The 20,203-nt window shown below is 37.5% G+C and overlaps 1 protein-coding gene across 2 annotated transcripts in view; it reads right to left on the reverse strand.

The window, feature by feature from the left end:
* The window catches only part of uggt2 (UDP-glucose glycoprotein glucosyltransferase 2), a 46,287-nt gene that overhangs the window by 14,899 nt on the left and 11,185 nt on the right, over positions 1–20,203 (reverse strand). For both annotated transcript variants that reach the window (XM_056260743.1, XM_056260742.1), the window contains exons 21-29: positions 16,432–16,641; positions 14,387–14,518; positions 9,303–9,430; positions 9,106–9,201; positions 7,569–7,671; positions 4,217–4,296; positions 3,516–3,705; positions 3,043–3,201; positions 2,739–2,824 (exon numbers count right to left, since the gene is read on the reverse strand). In XM_056260743.1, coding sequence (XP_056116718.1) covers positions 2,739–2,824; positions 3,043–3,201; positions 3,516–3,705; positions 4,217–4,296; positions 7,569–7,671; positions 9,106–9,201; positions 9,303–9,430; positions 14,387–14,518; positions 16,432–16,641 — 1,184 coding nt within the window. The remainder of the gene's footprint in view (positions 1–2,738; positions 2,825–3,042; positions 3,202–3,515; positions 3,706–4,216; positions 4,297–7,568; positions 7,672–9,105; positions 9,202–9,302; positions 9,431–14,386; positions 14,519–16,431; positions 16,642–20,203) is intronic.

Below are 20,203 nucleotides of genomic sequence, written 5' to 3' on the forward strand. Positions count from 1 at the left end.
CCTCTTTTTCCTATTTGTAGTGGAGATGAGTGGTACCCGGTGGAGTCTTCTGCTGTTGTAGCCCATCCGCCTCAAGGTTGTGCGTGTTGTGGCTTCACAAATGCTTTGCTGCATACCTCGGTTGTAACGAGTGGTTATTTCAGTCACTGTTGCCCTTCTATCAGCTCGAACCAGTCTGGCCATTCTCCTCTGACCTCTGGCATCAACAAGGCATTTCCGCCCACAGAACTGCCGCTCACTGGATGTTTTTTCTTTTTCGGACCATTCTCTGTAAACCCTAGAGATGGTTGTGCGTGAAAATCCCAGTAGATTAGCAGTTTCTGAAATACTCAGACCAGCCCTTCTGGCACCAACAATCATGCCACGTTCAAAGTCACTCAAATCAACTTTCTTCCCCATACTGATGCTCGGTTTGAACTGCAGGAGATTGTCTTGACCATGTCTACATGCCTAAATGCACTGAGTTGCCGCCATGTGATTGGCTGCTCAGAAATTAAGTGTTAACGAGCAGTTGGACAGGTGTACCTAATAAAGTGGCCGGTGAGTGTATATATTGTGTATACACAATATATATTTGACACTATATATTTAGGTGTATATATATATATATATATATATATATACACTCTGTGTATATATATATATATATATATATATATATATATATATATATATATAGTCAAAAATCTAGGCAAAAGTCATGTAGTGTATTCCAGCCTCTAGAATGATTTCTAAAGCATCATGTGACACTAGCCGCGTTTCCATTACCCTTCAAATTGCGCAAATTGAAATTGCGAATTGAAATTACGCTCAATGGAAACACGTCAATTTCGCAAAAACTCCCATTTATCGCAAAAAAGTTTTTACGCTCGCATGAGGAGGTTTTTCAGGCAATTCGAAAAAGGAATATTTCGCAAAACTGCAATGGAAACAGTTTTTGCGCATTTACAGTCACCTGACTTAGAAGACGCGGTGTGTTTGGGGTCCGTCCGTGGTATACGCAAATAATAATGGGCTAATAATTATCATCATTATTATAACATTTATTAGGCTACATATTTAGAAGATGCTTTTATCCAAAAAAAGGAACAAAGCAATTCGTCAAATGTCATTCATAATGGTTAGACAATAATAATACAGGGCTAAGATTATCACAAAGAAACACAAGATTTTGACGCATATCCAAGTGTTTGTGCAGAGTGTGGAGCGCGCGCTGCAGGCAGGGAGACGCGGGCGCGAACACTTGCGTTTTCCTATCAACAGTGAAAACAACTTAAAATACTCTATAATTTCTGGTCATACAGAAAATAATAATACATTATTCGCAACTATGCTTTTATTTGTGTAAACTCAAAATAACAAGAAAACGTTGTGCTTTTGTAAAATAAAATAAAACAATCATGCGCGCTTTCATGATCTCCGTGAAAAAAGCTAAAGCTTGAAATGTCCACTTTAAAACGAACAAATTCGAATCGAAAGCTAATACCTTCTGATTATGTAATCCGTATGAAAGGTGCATTTCTCTCTAAAGGTGCATTCGCGCGGCGCGCCTCAGCGGAGATGGAAATGTTTTTAGCCGACACTAATTTAGAAAACAAGTTTATTAATAAAATTAAAATGCCTCGTTATTCTTTCAGACACATTTATTATCATTAGCCTATAACTCCTAAATCACCTTTCTGTAGGCTGTGGTTCCAGAGACATAGGCCTAAATATGGCTCTTCTCATTCAGCACTGCGGGAAAAATATAATTTTCAGGTTCTAATTTGGCCTTAGAAAACCATTAAAATCTAAAAAAAAATTGTATTAAGTTGGGAATATTTTAAATGTTTAGTAAAGGGGCAAAAAGTCATAAACAAACATCTGAAATTTAGTCGATTTTTTTTTTCCGCAGCATTTGTGTACAGTTTAAATTAAAAAAAAAAAATTGGTGTTCAACTTTGCATTTAAAAAAAAACAACCACCGTTCATTTTTCGTTTTGCAATACGGGTTAAATAAGGAAAAACGAATGGACACAAATGTACACTGACCGTTTGGACAGATATTAAATTCATAAAAGAAACAATAGGCTACAGGAATACTGGATTCTAAACCTCAAAGAAATGCCACAATCAGACCTCGGAGCAGAAATGAGGGAGAAACACCCAGAAACTCCTTATGCCGTTCGCAGTATACGGGTCTTTCCCTGCCATTAATGCTTGGATAACACACCACGTCTCCTTCCATTAATAATAATGTCTAGTGTGGTGGTGCGGTGGCTGTGATATAGGGATATAGGCTATAAACCTACCCGTTGATGTTTAAATTACTTATCGCGAGAGGGGAAAAAGTCGCATAACATCAGTTAATGGAAACGCCGTCATTTCGCAATAGTTTTTTATCGACATTTAGAAAAAATCGCAAAAGTTTTGCGCAAATCTGTAATGGAAACGCGCCTACTGAAGACATTGGAGTAATGATGCTGAAAATTTACCTTTTCCCATTACAAGAATAAATTACACTTTATAATGGAAAACAATATTATATTTAATATAATTATATTTATAATAATAAATATTTAATATAATAACATTTTTAATAATATGACATAATATTTTGTGATAGTATTTTTTGATCAAATAAATGCAGCCTGGGCAAGCATACGAGACTTCTTTCAAAAAACATTAACAAATCTTACTGACCCCAAACTTTTGAATGGTAGTATGTAAATGTAAATCAGTGAAGTGAAAACACTCACGCCTGTATTTGATAGATGTCCTCTGAGCGGCCCTCGCGCAGCCTCAGGATCCATGCGCCGGGGTTGGCCTTCAACTGGAAATAGCCCTGTACAATGCAGTGGGTTAGTTTTTGCTTTAGTGTTCCACAAAAGAAAGAAAGACAGTCATACAGGATTGGAATGACATGAGGGCGAGTAAATAATAAAAGAATTCTCATTTTGGGTCCATGTAACACTTAGCATACCAGGAAAATTCCTTTAGGAGATTTAAAAATAATAAATACAATATATATTTGGACAAAGCCAAGAAGAGGGACATACTCACCAGGTTGGCCATGACAATGGTGTCATGCATGAGAGGTTTCTGTCTCATGCCCAGTGTAAATTGAAGTCCTCGGGGAGGCTGACCTGTGGTCAGGTCAAAACAGTGGCCCTCCAACAGTAGATACTCAAGCTCATACTCAGCATTCACTACACCGCTGACCTGACAAACATACAGTAAGAGAAGACTCATTTATTCATCAAGATCCGTAATACTGATGCTAAACATCTCTTTACAGAGAGGCCTGGCTGAGCATGACAACTCAACTTGTTAAAAGTAACAAATAAAGTTTGTTAGTGAAACATGAACGAACAAAATACATTGCTCATACTCAAATGCTATGTATCATAAAAATGTGAACATTTCAAAGCACTACTGTGGCTATTGTGCTGTATGAAATACTGAAAAAACTGATCAAGTGCACAACTCAGCTTTGGTAAATATATAAATACTGAACTCAGAGTTAGAACTCATACCTCCTGTAAGTGGATGTTGTCTAGATCATATGGGCTCCTGACCGCCTCTACCATCCAGCTCTCTGGGGTGATCATATTAAGAGTGAGCAGAGGGGATTCTGGGATTTCCGTAAATCGAGCCATAGGGCCGGGGGAAATGGAGTTGTTACCAAAGAAGGAAACATCCGGCTCCAAAACATATTGATAAAAGCTGGCAGAAAATAAAATAAAAGTTAAATACATCACTTGTAAAATAAACCATAAAATAGCCATTTTAAGGTGGAAATAGCTAGGAATCCTATAACTAAATATTTAAATATACTTCTAATCCTGCCCTTTTTTGGGGGAATTTAAATCAAATAATGTTTGAAAATAAAATATTTTATATACTACTAAAGAGACAAAATAAATAAATAAAATAAAACAACAGAACATGGAATATACATGCTGATTTTGAAGTATAGGCTAACAAATTTACTGTCATTGATTATTATTTACATTACTGCACCCATTTCTGCCAATATAAAAAGCATATTTTTTCCACCATTCTGACATTTTTAACTATCAAACTCTGTTAAAGAAACAAAAAAAGAGAGGAAAAACAAAACAAGGTGATATGTGCAGAACAGCACTAGGCTGTTGTACGAGTACGAGTGTGTGTGACTGTGTGCATGTCCCCCAACACTCTCAGAGATGAAGTTTAATTAAGCTTTTGCTCTCACCTCTTCAGGGGCATCTCAGACAGCTTGGCTCGACAGTTCATGAACACCTGCACTTTCATATTGACCACTTGACCAAGCACCTGCAGCACACACAGAGGAGACGGCCAGGTTATTACCCACTCACAAACAACAGGATTCAGGAGGGAATGCTCAAGGTCACGCTCCACAGAACCGCATACAGATGAGCACGTTTCAAGTTCTTTATGACCTTAGAGGACGTAATACAATGGTTATGTATATAAAAACACTCTTTAAAGATCCAGAGACCATAGAAAAATATTAAAACCAATACAAGGGTTTACATGAAAAGATTCCTGTGCATTTCTGTAGCCCAATGAGTAGAGCATGGTGACAGCAACACCAAAGTCATGAGTTTGATTCCCAGAGAATGCTTGAACTGATAACATGTACAGTGCTTAACAAATTTATTAGACCACCACCCAATGTAAGGTTTGTGCCACAGCTGCCCTAAACTAACAGTATTGGTGATTACCAAAATGCTTTTTATGCTTCTGTAATGGTTAATCCACCAGTATGAGTAAGCTCTTTAGTCACAGTTGGCCAAGTCAAAGTCCGGACTTGAATCCTATTGAACAAATTTGGGATTTAGTGGATTCAAAGATAGATCGCATAAAGGTTTCATCAAAAGCAAGTCTTTGGGAACAACCAGAAACTATTTGGATGTCAATAACAACAGAGACTGTGGAAAAGTACTGTACATAAAAACAAAGCCAGCAAGAATGCAAGCTGTCATCAAGGCCAAAGGACATCATACAATATATTACGTCTTTTTGGTTATTATTTGTGAATAGACTATTTAGCTGACGGTTTCAGTTTGTTATTTGCCTAGTAAATGACAATAAAGTTTTTAGTTTAAAAAAGTTTGACAGATTCTTAAAATATTTGTGTTCTCTTTATGACAACAAGTGTTCTAATAAATTTGTTAACTTTGAATGCAATGCAAGCCGCTTTGAATAAAAGCGTCAGGCAAATGCGTTAACGTAAAAAATATAAATGTAAAGAGAATGCTGCACTTAGTTAAAGAAATCTAAAAACAGTCATGGCTTAGAAACTCAGTCAATTAATGGATAATGGTTTTAAAAAATCCTTTTATAGTGATTCCAGGGGCAGATTTCCATTTTCATGCCAGGAACTAATCATTGGAATTAACAGATTTCCAGTGTCAGGGGAGGTGCACAGCCTACCCAAAATTTTGTTAATAATGTTAATAAAATCCCCAGTTATTCATTTTATCATGTTGTCTTCATTATGTATATTTCTTGTTTGTAATTTCACCACTGTAAGTGTAACCACTGCGCGCCGCTTCCCAGAATGTGCCGAATCTGCGAAACGCGAGTCTGAGGGGATAGAGAAAGGGAGTGGGAGGCCAGAGACTTGTGTAGTATGTAAGTTTATTGCCATATCAGAATTTCTGGAGACTTGTGCCTCTGTTGGTAAAAAAAAAAAAAAGCCGATCACCATCGAGTATTTCACAGTATTTCAATAAGGAGTGTTGAGAAAAGTAACATGGCGGAGGAGGCTAGCCTCCCTTGGTATATCAACCAATCATCGACGAGACGTAAATTACATGATATTAGTTTGACCTGCTACCGCTGGTGTAACTGTGGAGAGTAGAGATATTAAATATTTGATAGCAAACAAATTTACTAAACTACCATTCAAACAACAGCTACAAATTAAAAATGAAGGAAGACCCCATGCCATGCCCAAGTTGCATATAGGCTACAGCAATCAGCTTCACTAAACGGTCGAACGTGCTCTTTTAACACAGACATTTAAAAGGACAGAATGATGGATTTTTGCTTTGAATGATAGATAGTAGGGGTGGAACGGTACACAGAAGTCACGGTTCGGTTCATACCTCGGTTCAGACATCACGGTTCGGTACGATTTCGGTAAAATGGAGGGAAAAGCAAAACAAAAATGCAGAAGGCATTGTATTTTTTAAATAAGTTTTATTAATAAAGGCATAGAACCAGTTTATTTGTAGTGCACTGACAATAGTTTTATATAATTAGTTTATTAATTAAATTAATAAAAAGACAAAAAGACCTTGCGATATGTTTGGTAATTGTACCTGAATTAATTTAAAATTAATTTGCTATATTTCAGATCAATATATTTGTTTTCCTTAATTTTAATTAACATTATTAATTAACAATGTAACATTATTCTCATCTGAATTATAAATAATTGATTTCTGTATAAAATAATACTACCATTAATAACGCATTCGATTTTCTTTTTTAATCAATGTAGAATGTTTAAGATTAGTGCTCCGAGGACGAGAAATGAAAACCAATGCGATGAATGTCCAAAAGATGGGACCCACAGACTGTTTTGAAATGGAGTTGGATAAATATGTTTTGCTTTTAAAACAGTGTGTGTGTGTGTGTGTGTGTGTGTGTGTGAGAGAGAGAGAGAGAGAGAGATTTTGGTGACAGTTGTAGGTTACAGTTTGACAAGAGTTTACAGTGTGACAAAAGGACAATGTTGTGTTTTATTGCGAGTGTACACAAATATAAGTAAACACTTTGCAGGTTTAATGATCTGTATGAACAAAATGACGGAGTATGTTTTTTATGTTTCCACTGTTCGATCGGGGCCGCGCCTCTCTCTCACACACACACATAAACACACACACTCCAGCATTGCAATCTTGACATCGCAGCCTGTTCATTATGTGGTCACACCAAACGCGAATAGAGCGTTAAATTCGCGTCTATCGCGTCTTGTTCGACGCTAGTCCAAAGCGAATTGGACGCGCGTATAAGCCAACGTTTGAAGTGAACGCGCGTTCAGAGCAAAGCCCGATGGTACAGATTATGTGTCCCTAAAGAACCCGCGCATCTAACAGTAGTTCTGCATTACATTAATTAATTTCCACGCGAGTTTTATTTATTTTTATACCGTGTATTCTCCGTGTAAATTCGTGCACCGAACCGTGACGCCCGTACCGTTTCGGTACGAATACATGTACCGTTCCACCCCTAATAGATAGGCTAGGACTAGGTGAGTGAACTTATATTGTCTTGCTGCCAGCCGCCACTGCAGATTTCAATTATCAACAAAAAAACATTGTAATTTAAAAGAGTCTCAATGGAACATTCAGCTTTCTGAGACATCAAGTGCCGCTACTTTTTCTCATATGAAATGGTTATTTGCTTGTAACTCTTGCTGTCCAGTTGATGTTGGTGTAGATGCAGGAAGCCCTGGCAATGACATACTATGACTGTATTAAAAGAGTAAGCACACAGTCTATCAGCTGAATCACAGCACACACATGCCTGAGGTACACTTAGCTCTTAGATGTGACCAAAGTTGTACGTACAGCTAATAAAGGAGCCAGCTTCTGTGCATCCCTGGTGAGAGGATCCACAATGGCAACCACGTCATAGAACACCTCATCTTCACGCTGTGCCAGTTGAAGAACGCTGTTGAAAGACACATCTGGTCAGCTTGATACATTGGTAGTGAAAATAAGTGTTGCATTAATGAGAATGGATGGGATGTTTGGATATGCAGAATACTCACTTTCATTGAGTGAGTTGTCAGAACAATTTGGACAGACAAGTTGCCATTTCATTTTAGACCCATTCATGTTAGAATGATTCATTAAAAAAAAAAAAAAAAAAAAAAAAAAAAAAAAAAATGACGACTCAAAGGTACAATAGCTGACACCACCATTACTGAGATACTTATATACAGCTTATTTATGCAATGTGTTATTTTCTATGGTTTGCAGTCAGAAAAGGAGCAAGAGGGTCTGGGGCAGGGCCGTCGCCAGAACATATAGAATGGGGGGGCATTTCATTTTCATGGGGGGGCACACTTTTTTATGATCTACAAAACAGACGGTCACAAAAACAATAACATCCCCTATTTAGTCTAATATAACTGAAATAGACCAAATTCTATATTTAAACAACACCAAAACACAGGGTTAACCAACACCATGAAGATATGCGCTTCCCCTTTAAAAACAGGCTATATGCAGGATTTGGCATGGCAGAAAACTCGCAAAGAGCACTCATTTTATTATCATTAAAAAGCGGTTATACAACTTCATCGCGATCTCACAATGTTCCATTAGGCTATCAGTAAAGCTGATACACAATAATGTCTTATTTACATAGCCTAACTGCTTATTATAACGAGAGGATTTGCGCGCGCATAGATCTAATCCACTCACCGCTCAAAACACCGGAGTTTCGCCAATATTCTTTTATTACGGAGAAAACTGATCCTACACCAGCATTTATGGACAGCTTTTCCCTCTAAAAGCAATCAAGTATATGGAATGGAAAAGAAGATAATTGCGACTTTTTATCTCACAATTCTCACATGGATTTCTCACAATTCCGAGTTTATCTCACAATTCTGACTTTATGACACGCAAATGCGACCGTTTATCACGCAACTGAACTCTGACTTTATAACTAGCCATTTTGATTTTATATCACGCAATTCTGAGAAAAATTTCCTTTATTTTATATATGTGGAAACAGTAGGCTGTTTTTAGCAGGTAAATGAATATGAAAATTCGACAACACACGCTCCGACTAATTTCCAATTCATATTTCCTGAGACAATGTGTTATTTAAAATGACAGAGATTAGTGTACCTGTGTGCTAAATGCTGCTGATGACATTTCGTTATGGAATAAGTGAATGCGTTTTTTTGCTCTCAATAGTAAGTTTGCTGAATGACCTTAGGGGGGCACGTTGTGTCATCTGGGGGGGCACTGCCCCCTAATGCCCCCCCTTGGCGACGGGCCTGGTCTGGGGAAATGTATTCTTTGTTTTTCAAAATGTAGAAACTCGATCAAAACACTGTAAAGAAAATCTTTAGCATTAGCAGTACTGCACCTGTGTTTGTCCTTCAGAAATTTGACGTCTTTTCTGGACTCTCCTTTAGGTGATGCAGTGAGAAGAGCATCTACTTTCATGATTAGATCACTGGCCCTGTGAAGAGAAATAACAGGATTCTGGTTTCCTCTCACAAACAAATAATTTTACATCTACAGACATATCGGCTTAGGACGACAAACAAAAACAGGGCATACTTCTGGGCATTCAAGTTCATCTGCTTGATCTTGGATTTAATCTTTTCTGCTGAACTTCGCAGTGTGATCTTCTCTATCAGATGAAAATCTTCCAAACTGAAGTCTTCTTCAACCAATAGGCCCAGGATCTATTGAAGACGTTAACCACATTGTTAGTTACAATTGTACGTTCGGGGCACATCACAGGCCACGACTCCAAAGTGTCAGTTCATGTGTGCTTACCACCTCAAACTTCTACACCCAGAACCCTTATAAACCTCCCTTATATCCATATGAGAGAGACAGTCATTTATATGTATGCCAATGTCAAAACCTTTTTAAAGCTAATCAAAGCAAGGCCGACTGCCAGACTGTCATTCTGGCTTTTAATATCATTAGCCGCGTTTCCACTGACGGGCCAGGGCCGGGCCGTGCTAGTGCGTGCCAGGGCCAGTCGCGTTTCCACTGTCACTTCCGGGGCTTGATCGGGGCTTACTCGGGGCCAACGGCCAGGATTTCTGGCCCGTCGAATACCTTGGGCCAAAGCGGGCCAGCTCGGGCTAGAGGAGTGGTTACGAACAGAGGCGGGGTTTACCTGAGTCTGGAGACGACAGCGCTGGATGATTCTGTCAGCATTAAATAGGCTACTTTTAAAATAGTTTAACTCACTTTCATGTTTGAATGCCTTCTGTTTGTGATCCGATGTGGATTCTGATCACCGTATAAGGTAGAAATATTTATACGCGATGCAAAAGACTATGCGCGCATTGCGCGCTAACCATTACCATAGTAAACATAGTAAACGCTTGAAGATACGCATAGTAAAAAAAACATGTTGAACGCTTGAAGAAATCAGACCAATCATAAGGCTATCACAATCATGTTTTTATTCTATCTGTCAGTAGCCTACGTCTCGCTCTTTATATAGCCTACCGGACTATCATAAAAAAGCAACTTTTTTTCGGGAGCTTCCTCTGTTTCTCAGAATGAAAATATAGCCGAGTCGAAAGAGTGCTAAAGCTTCGCAGGTCGTGTTTTTGGTGGCATATATTTGTAGAAGAAAGTATCATTCTTTCTAAATGTGATATATGTCCTTTAACTACCAAATAAACAGAAACAGCCTCGACTGAATAAGTAAGCGTGTCCTCTTTCTTTTGTGAAATAGACCTAACGGTAATTTATTTCTGTGTGACTAATGTGCAATTTTGACATAACTTAATTCATTATGATCAATGTAGGCCTATCACTTTTTATTGTAAACCTGTGGTAAAACATCGATGCTTGGGTTTTAAATATTCAAGTAAACAACAAAAATGCCAGCAAACCGCCGCTTTTATCATGTTTATTTTGCGATGCACGCTCTTTCCAGTGATTTCATTCTGATTAGTTTTCTGATAAAACTTCCATTTGTTGGTGAAATGATGGGTTAGTGTGACGTTGTTCCAGAGAGGCGTGTTACGGGCGTGTTTTAGTGACGCGCTGTGGAGCTTCTGGCCCGGCAGTGGAAACGCAAGCCAGGTGCTACTGGCCCGAGGCTATTAGCCCGGCACGGCCCGTTTAAAGCCCTGGCCTAGCACTGGCCCGCCAGTGGAAACGCGGCTAATGTGTTTTCACCCTGAAAGTACTCTTGATTTTTTACCTACCATTTTTTTTAAATCTGGATTTTAACCAGTTTTACATTTCTTGCTAATTTTGTTTTGCATCTTTTCATTTTTCATTTGGCTAGCAGAACATGTAATGTTTCAGAGTTACATTTACATTTTGCACTTTAAAGCCACTTAAGCTCCAGCTAAAAGAAATGAATTATAAATACTTCTTGTTAAAAGCGAATATAAATACATCATATTATCATGAAATCTAATATGAATATATTTATGCATAAAATATTATTTATAAAATACTACTGTAATATATTGTTTTATATAAAAAAATATGAATAAAGGTGAACATATAAGTTCAGTGATTTTGCAGCTAATATACAAATTTAAAATTGTACATAAAATAATATAAATACAACATATATACACTACAGGTCAAAAGTTTGGAAACATTAAATTTTTTTAATGATGTTTCTGAAAGTATTCTCTTAATCTCACCAAGGCTGCATTTATTTGATCATAAATACAGTAAAAACAGTAATATTGTGAAATATTATTACAATCTAAATTAACCAAGCTATGTTGTAATATATTTTAAAATGTAATTTATTAAAATGTAATATTTATTATTAACCGGTTTATGTTTTAATATATTTTAAAATGCAATTGCCAATTATATAATTTATATAATTGATGGCAAAGCTGAATTTACCATTACTCCAGTCTTCAGTGTCACATGATCCTTCAGAAATCATTCTTATATGCTGATTAACACATTTCTTCTTCTTCTTCTTCTTCTTATTATTATTAATAATTTTAAACAGCTTAATATTTTTTTGGAAACTGTAATTTATTTTTTAGGATACCTTGATGAATAGAAAGTTTAAAAGAACAGCATCAATTATAAATATAACTTTTTTGTAATATTTCATAATATTGTCTTTTTTTAATCCTTGCTAAATAAAAGTATTCATTATTTTTTTTTCCTTTTTTTGTTTTAAATCTTACTTACCCCAAACTTTTAAATGGCAGTGTATCATGTTTTCCTAACCCCCCCCCCCCCCCAGCTAAAACAGTTTTCAACATTGATAATATGATTTCTGAAAGATCATGTGACACTGAAGACTGAAGTAACACTTTTTAAGGTGACGTGGTTACATGTTACTACATGTACTTACTATAGTAATAACAGTAAATTATGCATACTTACAGGTAACAAACCTTAACTATAGTAAGTACATGTAGTTTATTAATATTACTCAGTACTTATTTGAGTAAGTACAATGTAACTACGTCACCTTAAAATAAAGTGTAACCAATATTTTTTACAAGTCATCAAACATAGATTAATCCTTAATAAAGTTACGAAAGTTATTCAGTCAAGAGCAATGAGTGATTGTTCTTTGTCTTTTGTTGTTTGATTAGCATTAAAAACAAACAGCAGGAATATTAGGCTGCGGTCACTTTAAGAGCTAATGCACAGATCCAATGAATATACTGTTACACAAGCGTTTTATTTCTCACAGTTTACGTTTAGTTAATACATAACTGACTATCAGTGTAGGGCAAATTACTTTTAAAAAGTAATTAGTTACAGTTACTAGTTACTTCTTCCAAAAAGTAACTAAATTAGTTACTCAGTTACAAATTTTAAAAGTAACTAGTTACTTAAGAAAGTAACTTTTGCGTTACTTTCAAGTAAAATTAAATTTTAAATGCTCACATGTGACCCCACCTCTACCCCTCTTTAACGGAACTTACAATACATGTGCATGTTCAATTATTTATGATAAATCTGAATATTATAATGAAATGGACACTTAATACAATACATTATTAACAGAAACATTGTACACACATCTAAAAAAAATTATGTTGCTGTGGGACAAAGTAGACTAGCCTCCAATCAAATGCCATGTATGTAGATATTATGTTTATATAGTGAATCAATGCAAATAACACAATAGATGTTTTGGAACTTTTGATATGTGTTGCCCCTCAACAGGCCACAACTGGGCAAAATTTAATTAAGCTTGTTAAGCAATATACCAAAAAGACTGACTGGCTTGTGTTGTTCCTTGTGTGTCCTGTCCTGTCCGACTATGCGTTATGATGATGGGTCGTTCGCAATTCATGAGCGTTAGCCATTAGTGATGATGGGTCGTTCGCGAATGAGCGTTAGTGATGAATGATGGATCGACTCGTTCGCGAATGAGCTTTTTATGGGTCGTTCGCGATTCGCGAATGAGCCGACTCTATGAGCCATATCTCGCATATCTGAAGAGCCGACTCTATTTTTACAAATTTAGCCTATAGAAATTAAATAATTATGTAATAAAAATTGAAATATTATAGTCAAAGTCATTTAAAGAGCCGTTTGTGAGCCAAAAGAGCCGGCTCTTTTTCAGTGAGCTGAGTCAAAAGAGCCGAATGCCCATCACAACTATGCGTGCTTTCGAACACCCGCCCAACTCTACCTCTGATTGGCTTACAATGACATTTTACTCTACCTCAGTCGTCAGCATTTATGCGCTTGTCTCATGCTCTGCCCACTAACCAAGGAAGAACAGTAAAAAAAGTATTTGCCTCTCGCTCAGAGATCTAGTTGGTCTGATGAAAAAAAAAAAACAGCTTCATCAGTTATAGTAACGCGCCGCATTTTTTGGCAGTAACGGTAACGGCGTTATTAAGATGAGAAGAGTAATCAATTAGATTACTCGTTACTGGAAAAAGTAATGCCGTTAGTAACAATAACGCCGTTATTCCCATCACTGCTGACTATGTTTAAAAGGATATTTGCCAAGATGGGCATTTTGACAATTTTGTTTGTATATATATATATATATTTAAATATATGTGTTCAAGTGCAAGAAGATGTGAAAGAGAGCTCAATTCAGTATTCACATGCTGTCTGAGACGCAGATATCTGTGCGCACGCTTCTGATTTTTGCGCATGAATTCCACATATATATATATTAGTCTTGTTTTATAATACACGTATTATCTTATAAAACCAAAGGGAACAAAAGAGCAGAAATTATGAAACCATAATTCTTTCAAGACAAAAATAAATTCTGGGGATCACTTCGGTGTGTTGGAGAATGATGGGATGTGTCACTGCTATTTCAGGCTGTGGCCCATTTTGTGCTCGTCTGTCAACAAAGACTCTGCTGAGAAAGCACAGCAATATGACAGTTCGGTGGTTCCATATAACCCATGACCCCTGCAGCAGAGGTTGCTGAGTGGACGCTGGTGAATTAACGCCAGGCTTCATCTCTCTCTACCTCTCCTCACAGGTTAGGACAGGCCAAGCAAACGGCTTAATACTGAGTCAACAAAAAAACGTCCCCATCAGAGAGACCAACTGGTGAGACCTTACGGTTCAGACTATTTATCATCCAAATCAGCAGTCCGTACCGTAAGTCATTAGGATATAAATTATTTCATAATGCCTATGGAATTTGTCTTGAGGTGTCTAAAGGTGGAGGGGGTGCTTGTGAGTCTCACCCTGCCGTTGCTGACCACAGCTCCTTGTCCAGCTTTCAGCTTCAGAACTTCCTTACAGTACTTCTGCTGGCTGTGCAGGAAGTCCACCTCCATCGTGTTGAACTTCTTCTCAAAGGCATCATGGTCCATACCCTACAGGAGATCAAACACATTTAACACTTAAATACTTGGAAAAGGTGACATACATATTTATTACTGTGGAAAAAGGTATAATTTTCAGCAGTCATTACTCCAATCTCACATGATCCTTCAGATGGAATCCAATATATTTAAGAAACGTTTCATAACACACTCACACACACACACACATATGTGTGTGTGTGTGTGTGTGTGTGTGTGTGTGAGAGAGAGAGAGAGAGAGAGAGAGAGAGAGAGAGAGAGAGAGAGAGAGAGAGAGAGAGAGAGAGAGAGAGAGAGAGAGAGAGAGAAAATCTTCAGTCACGTAATAAGGAATTATTCTTTTGATAATAAATATTTATTTATTTGAACTAAGTGTAGTACAAAATTTGGAAAGAACAAATTGATTGGCTCATTAGTTTGCTTTTTTGATTACACTGCAAGGAGGAAATAGTTAATCAATGTGTTATTGATAACTAAGGGGGGCACATTTGTGCAAGTGCAGTCATTAGAGTATTTTGAGAGGAAAATTAAATTGGCTAGACCAATGAAAAATGTGCTGCCATTGGAGACCGTGTCTCACGAATCAATCATTAAACATTTTCATTTATCCGACATGTAATTAAAAAATGGCTTCAGTGCCGATAACAAATCTCGGGTGTTTCAGCTGCATAGAGTCAGATTATTATTGTTTCCATCATTTGGACCTTATGAAAAGGAAGGAAATGCTAATATCAGCACAACACCTCTCCTTTCCATCCAATAATAGAGCCATTACAGGTCTCAGGCACAAGCTCTCAGGGAACCAAAAAACTCTCTCTCCAACATTTTAAACCAAAAAAACTCAGGAATACTGGGTAGGATGGAACACTTTCTCTTATCTAATACATTACAATGGAAATAAATAGAGGGAGCAGGAGGGATAGAGACAATGAAAAAACGAAAAAAAAAACCACGAAAAAAAAATCTCTCCATGTGCTAGACAGACCAATCAATCTTTCTGAGAATTGCAATACTCTGTCAATAAAACCGTAGACTTAAATTGTGGTTATACAAGGTATAGGGGAGCCATTCCCAGAAATGCAGTTGTCTAAGTCTGAGAAAATTACATGTGGTTGAGTGGTTTCCATTGGATGTGGCGATGGGGTAAAGACACCATGGAAAAGAAGAGAGGCCTTGCTTGTACTATTTTATCATAGTAATGACAGGAGGAAACAATAAAAGTAGCATTTGATGTCAGGTGCTTTAATAGAGATAAGATCTAGATGGTAGTGGGTAGACAGCAAGTGACACAAGCTACTATATGGTAAGAAAATGCTTTAAATTAAAGCAATAAGCCACAAGGGGCAGTGCATTACTATGATTTTAACAATAAAAGGGTACTGACGCTTTATATAAATATATACAGACTGACAGGAGCAGAAGACATATTGGCCACAAACACACTGTAAAATTTCAGGAGTGACAACCACATTTCAATGCGGGAGTGAGTCCCCTAAATTGTTGTTCAGTGTGTACGGAAACCGACTCACTCCCGAAACTGCGATGATTGACACAGTGGTAACCATAGCAATGGTCTGGCATCTCTCATGTTTGGTATCCACTATTCTGACTGAAGATTATGATTCGTACACACTTCATAGAACTTTTGTAAATGTGGTTGTCACTACCTGCATGTTTCGGGAGTTAATTCGGTTGTCACCCCTGTAAATTTCTGAACTGTGTATGTACAGAACAGGATTAAGCACTAAAAGGTGAATTGACAATCGAATTTAGTTGCAGTGTGTACGTGGCCATTGTCTGCCAACTGAACTCAAGTGACATAAAAAAAAGACAGACAGGCGAGAAAAGAACAGGTCTGTAAAGATAAATCCAACTCTACACATAATTCCCCATTACCCAGACACAGTATTTCACACTCCACTGACCTGTTTAAGTAAGTGCTTAATCTTGGTGCCTTGTTTGAAGAGCTCAACATTTTCTTCTTTGAGGAGTTTTAGGGTGAAGTCGAGCGTGTTCTTGTTGCTTTGGGTGAGGAGAGAAGCCCAGAAGGCTCGGTACAGACTGCTGTTGTCCTCCGTGGGCTTTCCAATGGGGTTATTGATCACCCCGACACGACAGCTGGAGGTGCTGGATTTCTGCAAACAAACACTGTGGATCAGAGACTCTCTTGAAAAGGAGATTATAGCAAACAAGATGATAGCAAATCACATTATGTCATTCTGAATTTTGTAAAGGACCTGGGTCAGATTACTAAATGAAATAAAGCAATGATCGTCATACACAGATTTTGGGAGTAAGATTTATGATACTATGATACTCATCATTCTTTGAGTTCACAAATCTGTTATTATGTTTTATATAGCTGAATAACTAATAACATACTAGTAACGTTAAAGGTTGTATCAGCGATTTCAGGCCCAAAAAAGCCCCAAAAATAAATGATCACATTCATCTAATCTTTCCTAACGCTCCGCTAGCTGCCCGCCCCATAAGCAGGCCGTCAAAAAACCACGTCTCTGTAGGCAGCCTAGGCTCTGAGATCTGCACACAAAAACAATTGGTTTCACCAACCACTCAAAACCAAAATAAATAGTGTTCCAACCAATCACCGACATGGGTTCGTTGATAGACTCTGGCTGCTTCTTCAGCTCCGACTTCGCGTGCAGCCGTGCACAAGCGCAAAACCTCACAACACCCACCCCCTGTCGGTGATTGGTTGGAACACTATTTATTTTGGTTTTTAGTGGTTGGTGAAACCAATTGTTTTTGTGTGCAGATCTCAGATCTCCTAGGCTGCCTACAGAGACGCATTTATTTGACGGCCTGCTTATGGGGCGAGCAGCTAGCGGATCGTTAGGAAAGATTAGATGAATGTGATCATTTATGTTTGGGGCTTTTTTGGGCCTGAAATCGCTGATACAACCTTTAACGTTACTAGTATGTTATTAGTTATTCAGCTATATAAAACATAATAACAGATTTGTGAACTCAAAGAATGATGAGAGATAAACTAGATCAAGATCAATATCTGGGTCTTGATACAATAACACTGTAATTTGTAAAATGTATTGTTATTCAAAACTGTGATAACATATGTAATATGCATTGTACTTTGTAATTATTTTCTCAGATTATTCTGAGATAAGATTTCGATCAAATATAAATAACATGCTAATAATGTTCTGCCTTCAGCTTGCTCTTAATGGTGGTCTCTCCTTTATCCCAAATACACTGAACAAAATTATAAACGCAACACTTGTTTTTGCCCCCATTTTTCATGAGCTGAACTCAAAGATCTAAGACTTTTTCTATGTACACAAAAGGCCTATTTCTCTCAAATATTGTTAACAAATCTGTCTAAATCTTTGTTAGTGAGCACTTTTCCTTTGCCGAGATAATCTATCCACCTCACAGGTGTGGCATATCAAGATGCTGATTAGACAGCATGATTATTGCACAGGTGTGCCTTAGGCTGGCCACAATAAAAGGCGACTCTAAAATGTGCAGTTTTACTGTATTATTTACTGTATTAACTATCCCCCTGGCACTTTGGAGGGGTGTTCTCTTCACGTATGAATCCCGGTTTTCACTGTACAGGGCAGATGGCAGACAGCGTGTATGGCGTCATGTGGGTGAGCGGTTTGCTGATGTCAATGTTGTGGATCGAGTGGGCCACGGTGGCGGTGGGGCTATAGTATGGGCAGGCATATGTTATGGACAACGAACACAGGTGCATTTTATTGATGGCATTTTGAATGCAGAGAGATACCGTGACGAGATCCTGAGGCCCATTGTTGTGCCATTCATCCACGACCATCACCTCATGTTGCAGCATGATAATGCACGGCCCCATGTTGCAAGGATCTGTACACAATTCCTGGAAGCTGAAAACATCCCAGTTCTTGCATGGCCAGCATACTCACCGGACATGTCACCCATTGAGCATGTTTGGGATGCTCTGGATCGGCGTATACGACAGCGTGTTCCAGGTCCCGCCAATATTCAGCAACTTCGCACAGCCATTGACCAGCCGTGGACCAACATTCCACAGGCCACAATCAACAACCTTTTTTTTTTCCTTCAGGGTGGATCCCCCCGGATCCCCCAATACAGTAAAACTGCACATTTTAGAGTGGCCTTTTATTGTGGCCAGCCTAAGGCACACCTGTGCAATAATCATACCGTCTAATCAGCATCTTGATATGCCACACCTGTGAGGTGGATAGATTATCTCGGCAAAGGAGAAGTGCTCACTAACACAGATTTAGACAGATTTGTGAACAATATTTGAGAGAAATAGCCCTTTTGTGTACATAGAAAAAGTCTTCTTTGAGTTCTTTGAGTTCAGCTCATGAAAAAAGGGGGCAAAAACAAAAGTGTTTTGTTCTAATTTTGTTCAGTGTATATTAATATATGTATTATATAATAACATAATATGTTATATGTATATATATATATATATATATATATATATATATATATATATATATGTGTATATATATATATATTAGGGATGTGCACGAATATTCGAATTTTCGAATATTCGATCTGTAATTATTATTCGAAAAATAAAATACTATTCGACTTTTACTACATTGCTTTGCTGGCCGTAAATGCAGTGAATCCATGATAAATCCCAAGCACTAACTCGCAGTTATAATTAAATGCACTGGGTGGCGCTGTGTAGTGTGTTAACAAGTTGTGTGTATTTGATCACATAATGTTGTCGTCTGCCTCGCGAAGTTTGGAATTACTTGAAAATGATCTTACTAAATGGAATTACTTTTGATCGAATTAATTAATTAATCTGAGTTATAATATCATCAACACAATGAGAAATCACATGAAATCCAAACAGTCGAATGAGGAAAGATAGCTGTCCATCACTGCATTCACGACTGCAGGTAAGCGCAGCTGGACCCCGCGTGATCCGAGATGATAACTTATCTTATAGCAAAATGATTTTGAGACATATACTTCCTTTAGGTTTCGTTGAGGGAGACAGGTTTAATAACAGAAAACGCAAAGTGCTGTTAGAAACTTAGAACACCGTTATCTTTGTGTCTCTGAAGCGTCTGTCAGCAAAGCGCATTTTCTCCCTCGAGCATAAATTGCTGGTGGCGCCCCTGCATGTGGATATTGTTTTTCTCAATAAAAACGTGAAACAATATAAACGCGATAATCATATGCTGACTCGTGTGTGTGTACGTTCTGTACGATATCTGGCACAATCTGCTTTATTAGGCGTTTTTTTCCCGTTCGCGCTGCTTAAGCATGCTTTTATTAATGCTTTTGTTTTTTATATTTTTTGTTTACACATAGGCCTACTGTTTAATGTTTTCAACTAAAAGAAAACTTTAACATATATTGTAAGCTTGTTGTGTATATTGCCTAATTGTAAGCTTGTTCTGAAATGGTGACAAAAACGTGATAACTTAAAAAATAACGTCTTTTTCATTAAACGTCATTTAAATAAACGAATATTCGAATATTCGATTTTTATGAGCCCGAATATTCGAATGCAATATTTTTGAAAAATGCCCATCCCTAATATATATATATAAATAATCGGTCCGTGACCACTGGATTTTGTTAATTAACCAAGACCACAAGAATGATTTCAAAGATTAATTGCTCTCAGATTAATTTCTAAGATGCACGTGTGCCTCCGCTCTCTGAAGATGCGATTCCTGTGGA

This window comes from Rhinichthys klamathensis, unplaced genomic scaffold (assembly GCF_029890125.1).
Source record: "Rhinichthys klamathensis goyatoka isolate OS25496 unplaced genomic scaffold, OSU_Roscu_1.1 h1tg000177l_1, whole genome shotgun sequence".
NCBI classification, from domain to species: Eukaryota; Metazoa; Chordata; class Actinopteri; order Cypriniformes; family Leuciscidae; genus Rhinichthys; species Rhinichthys klamathensis.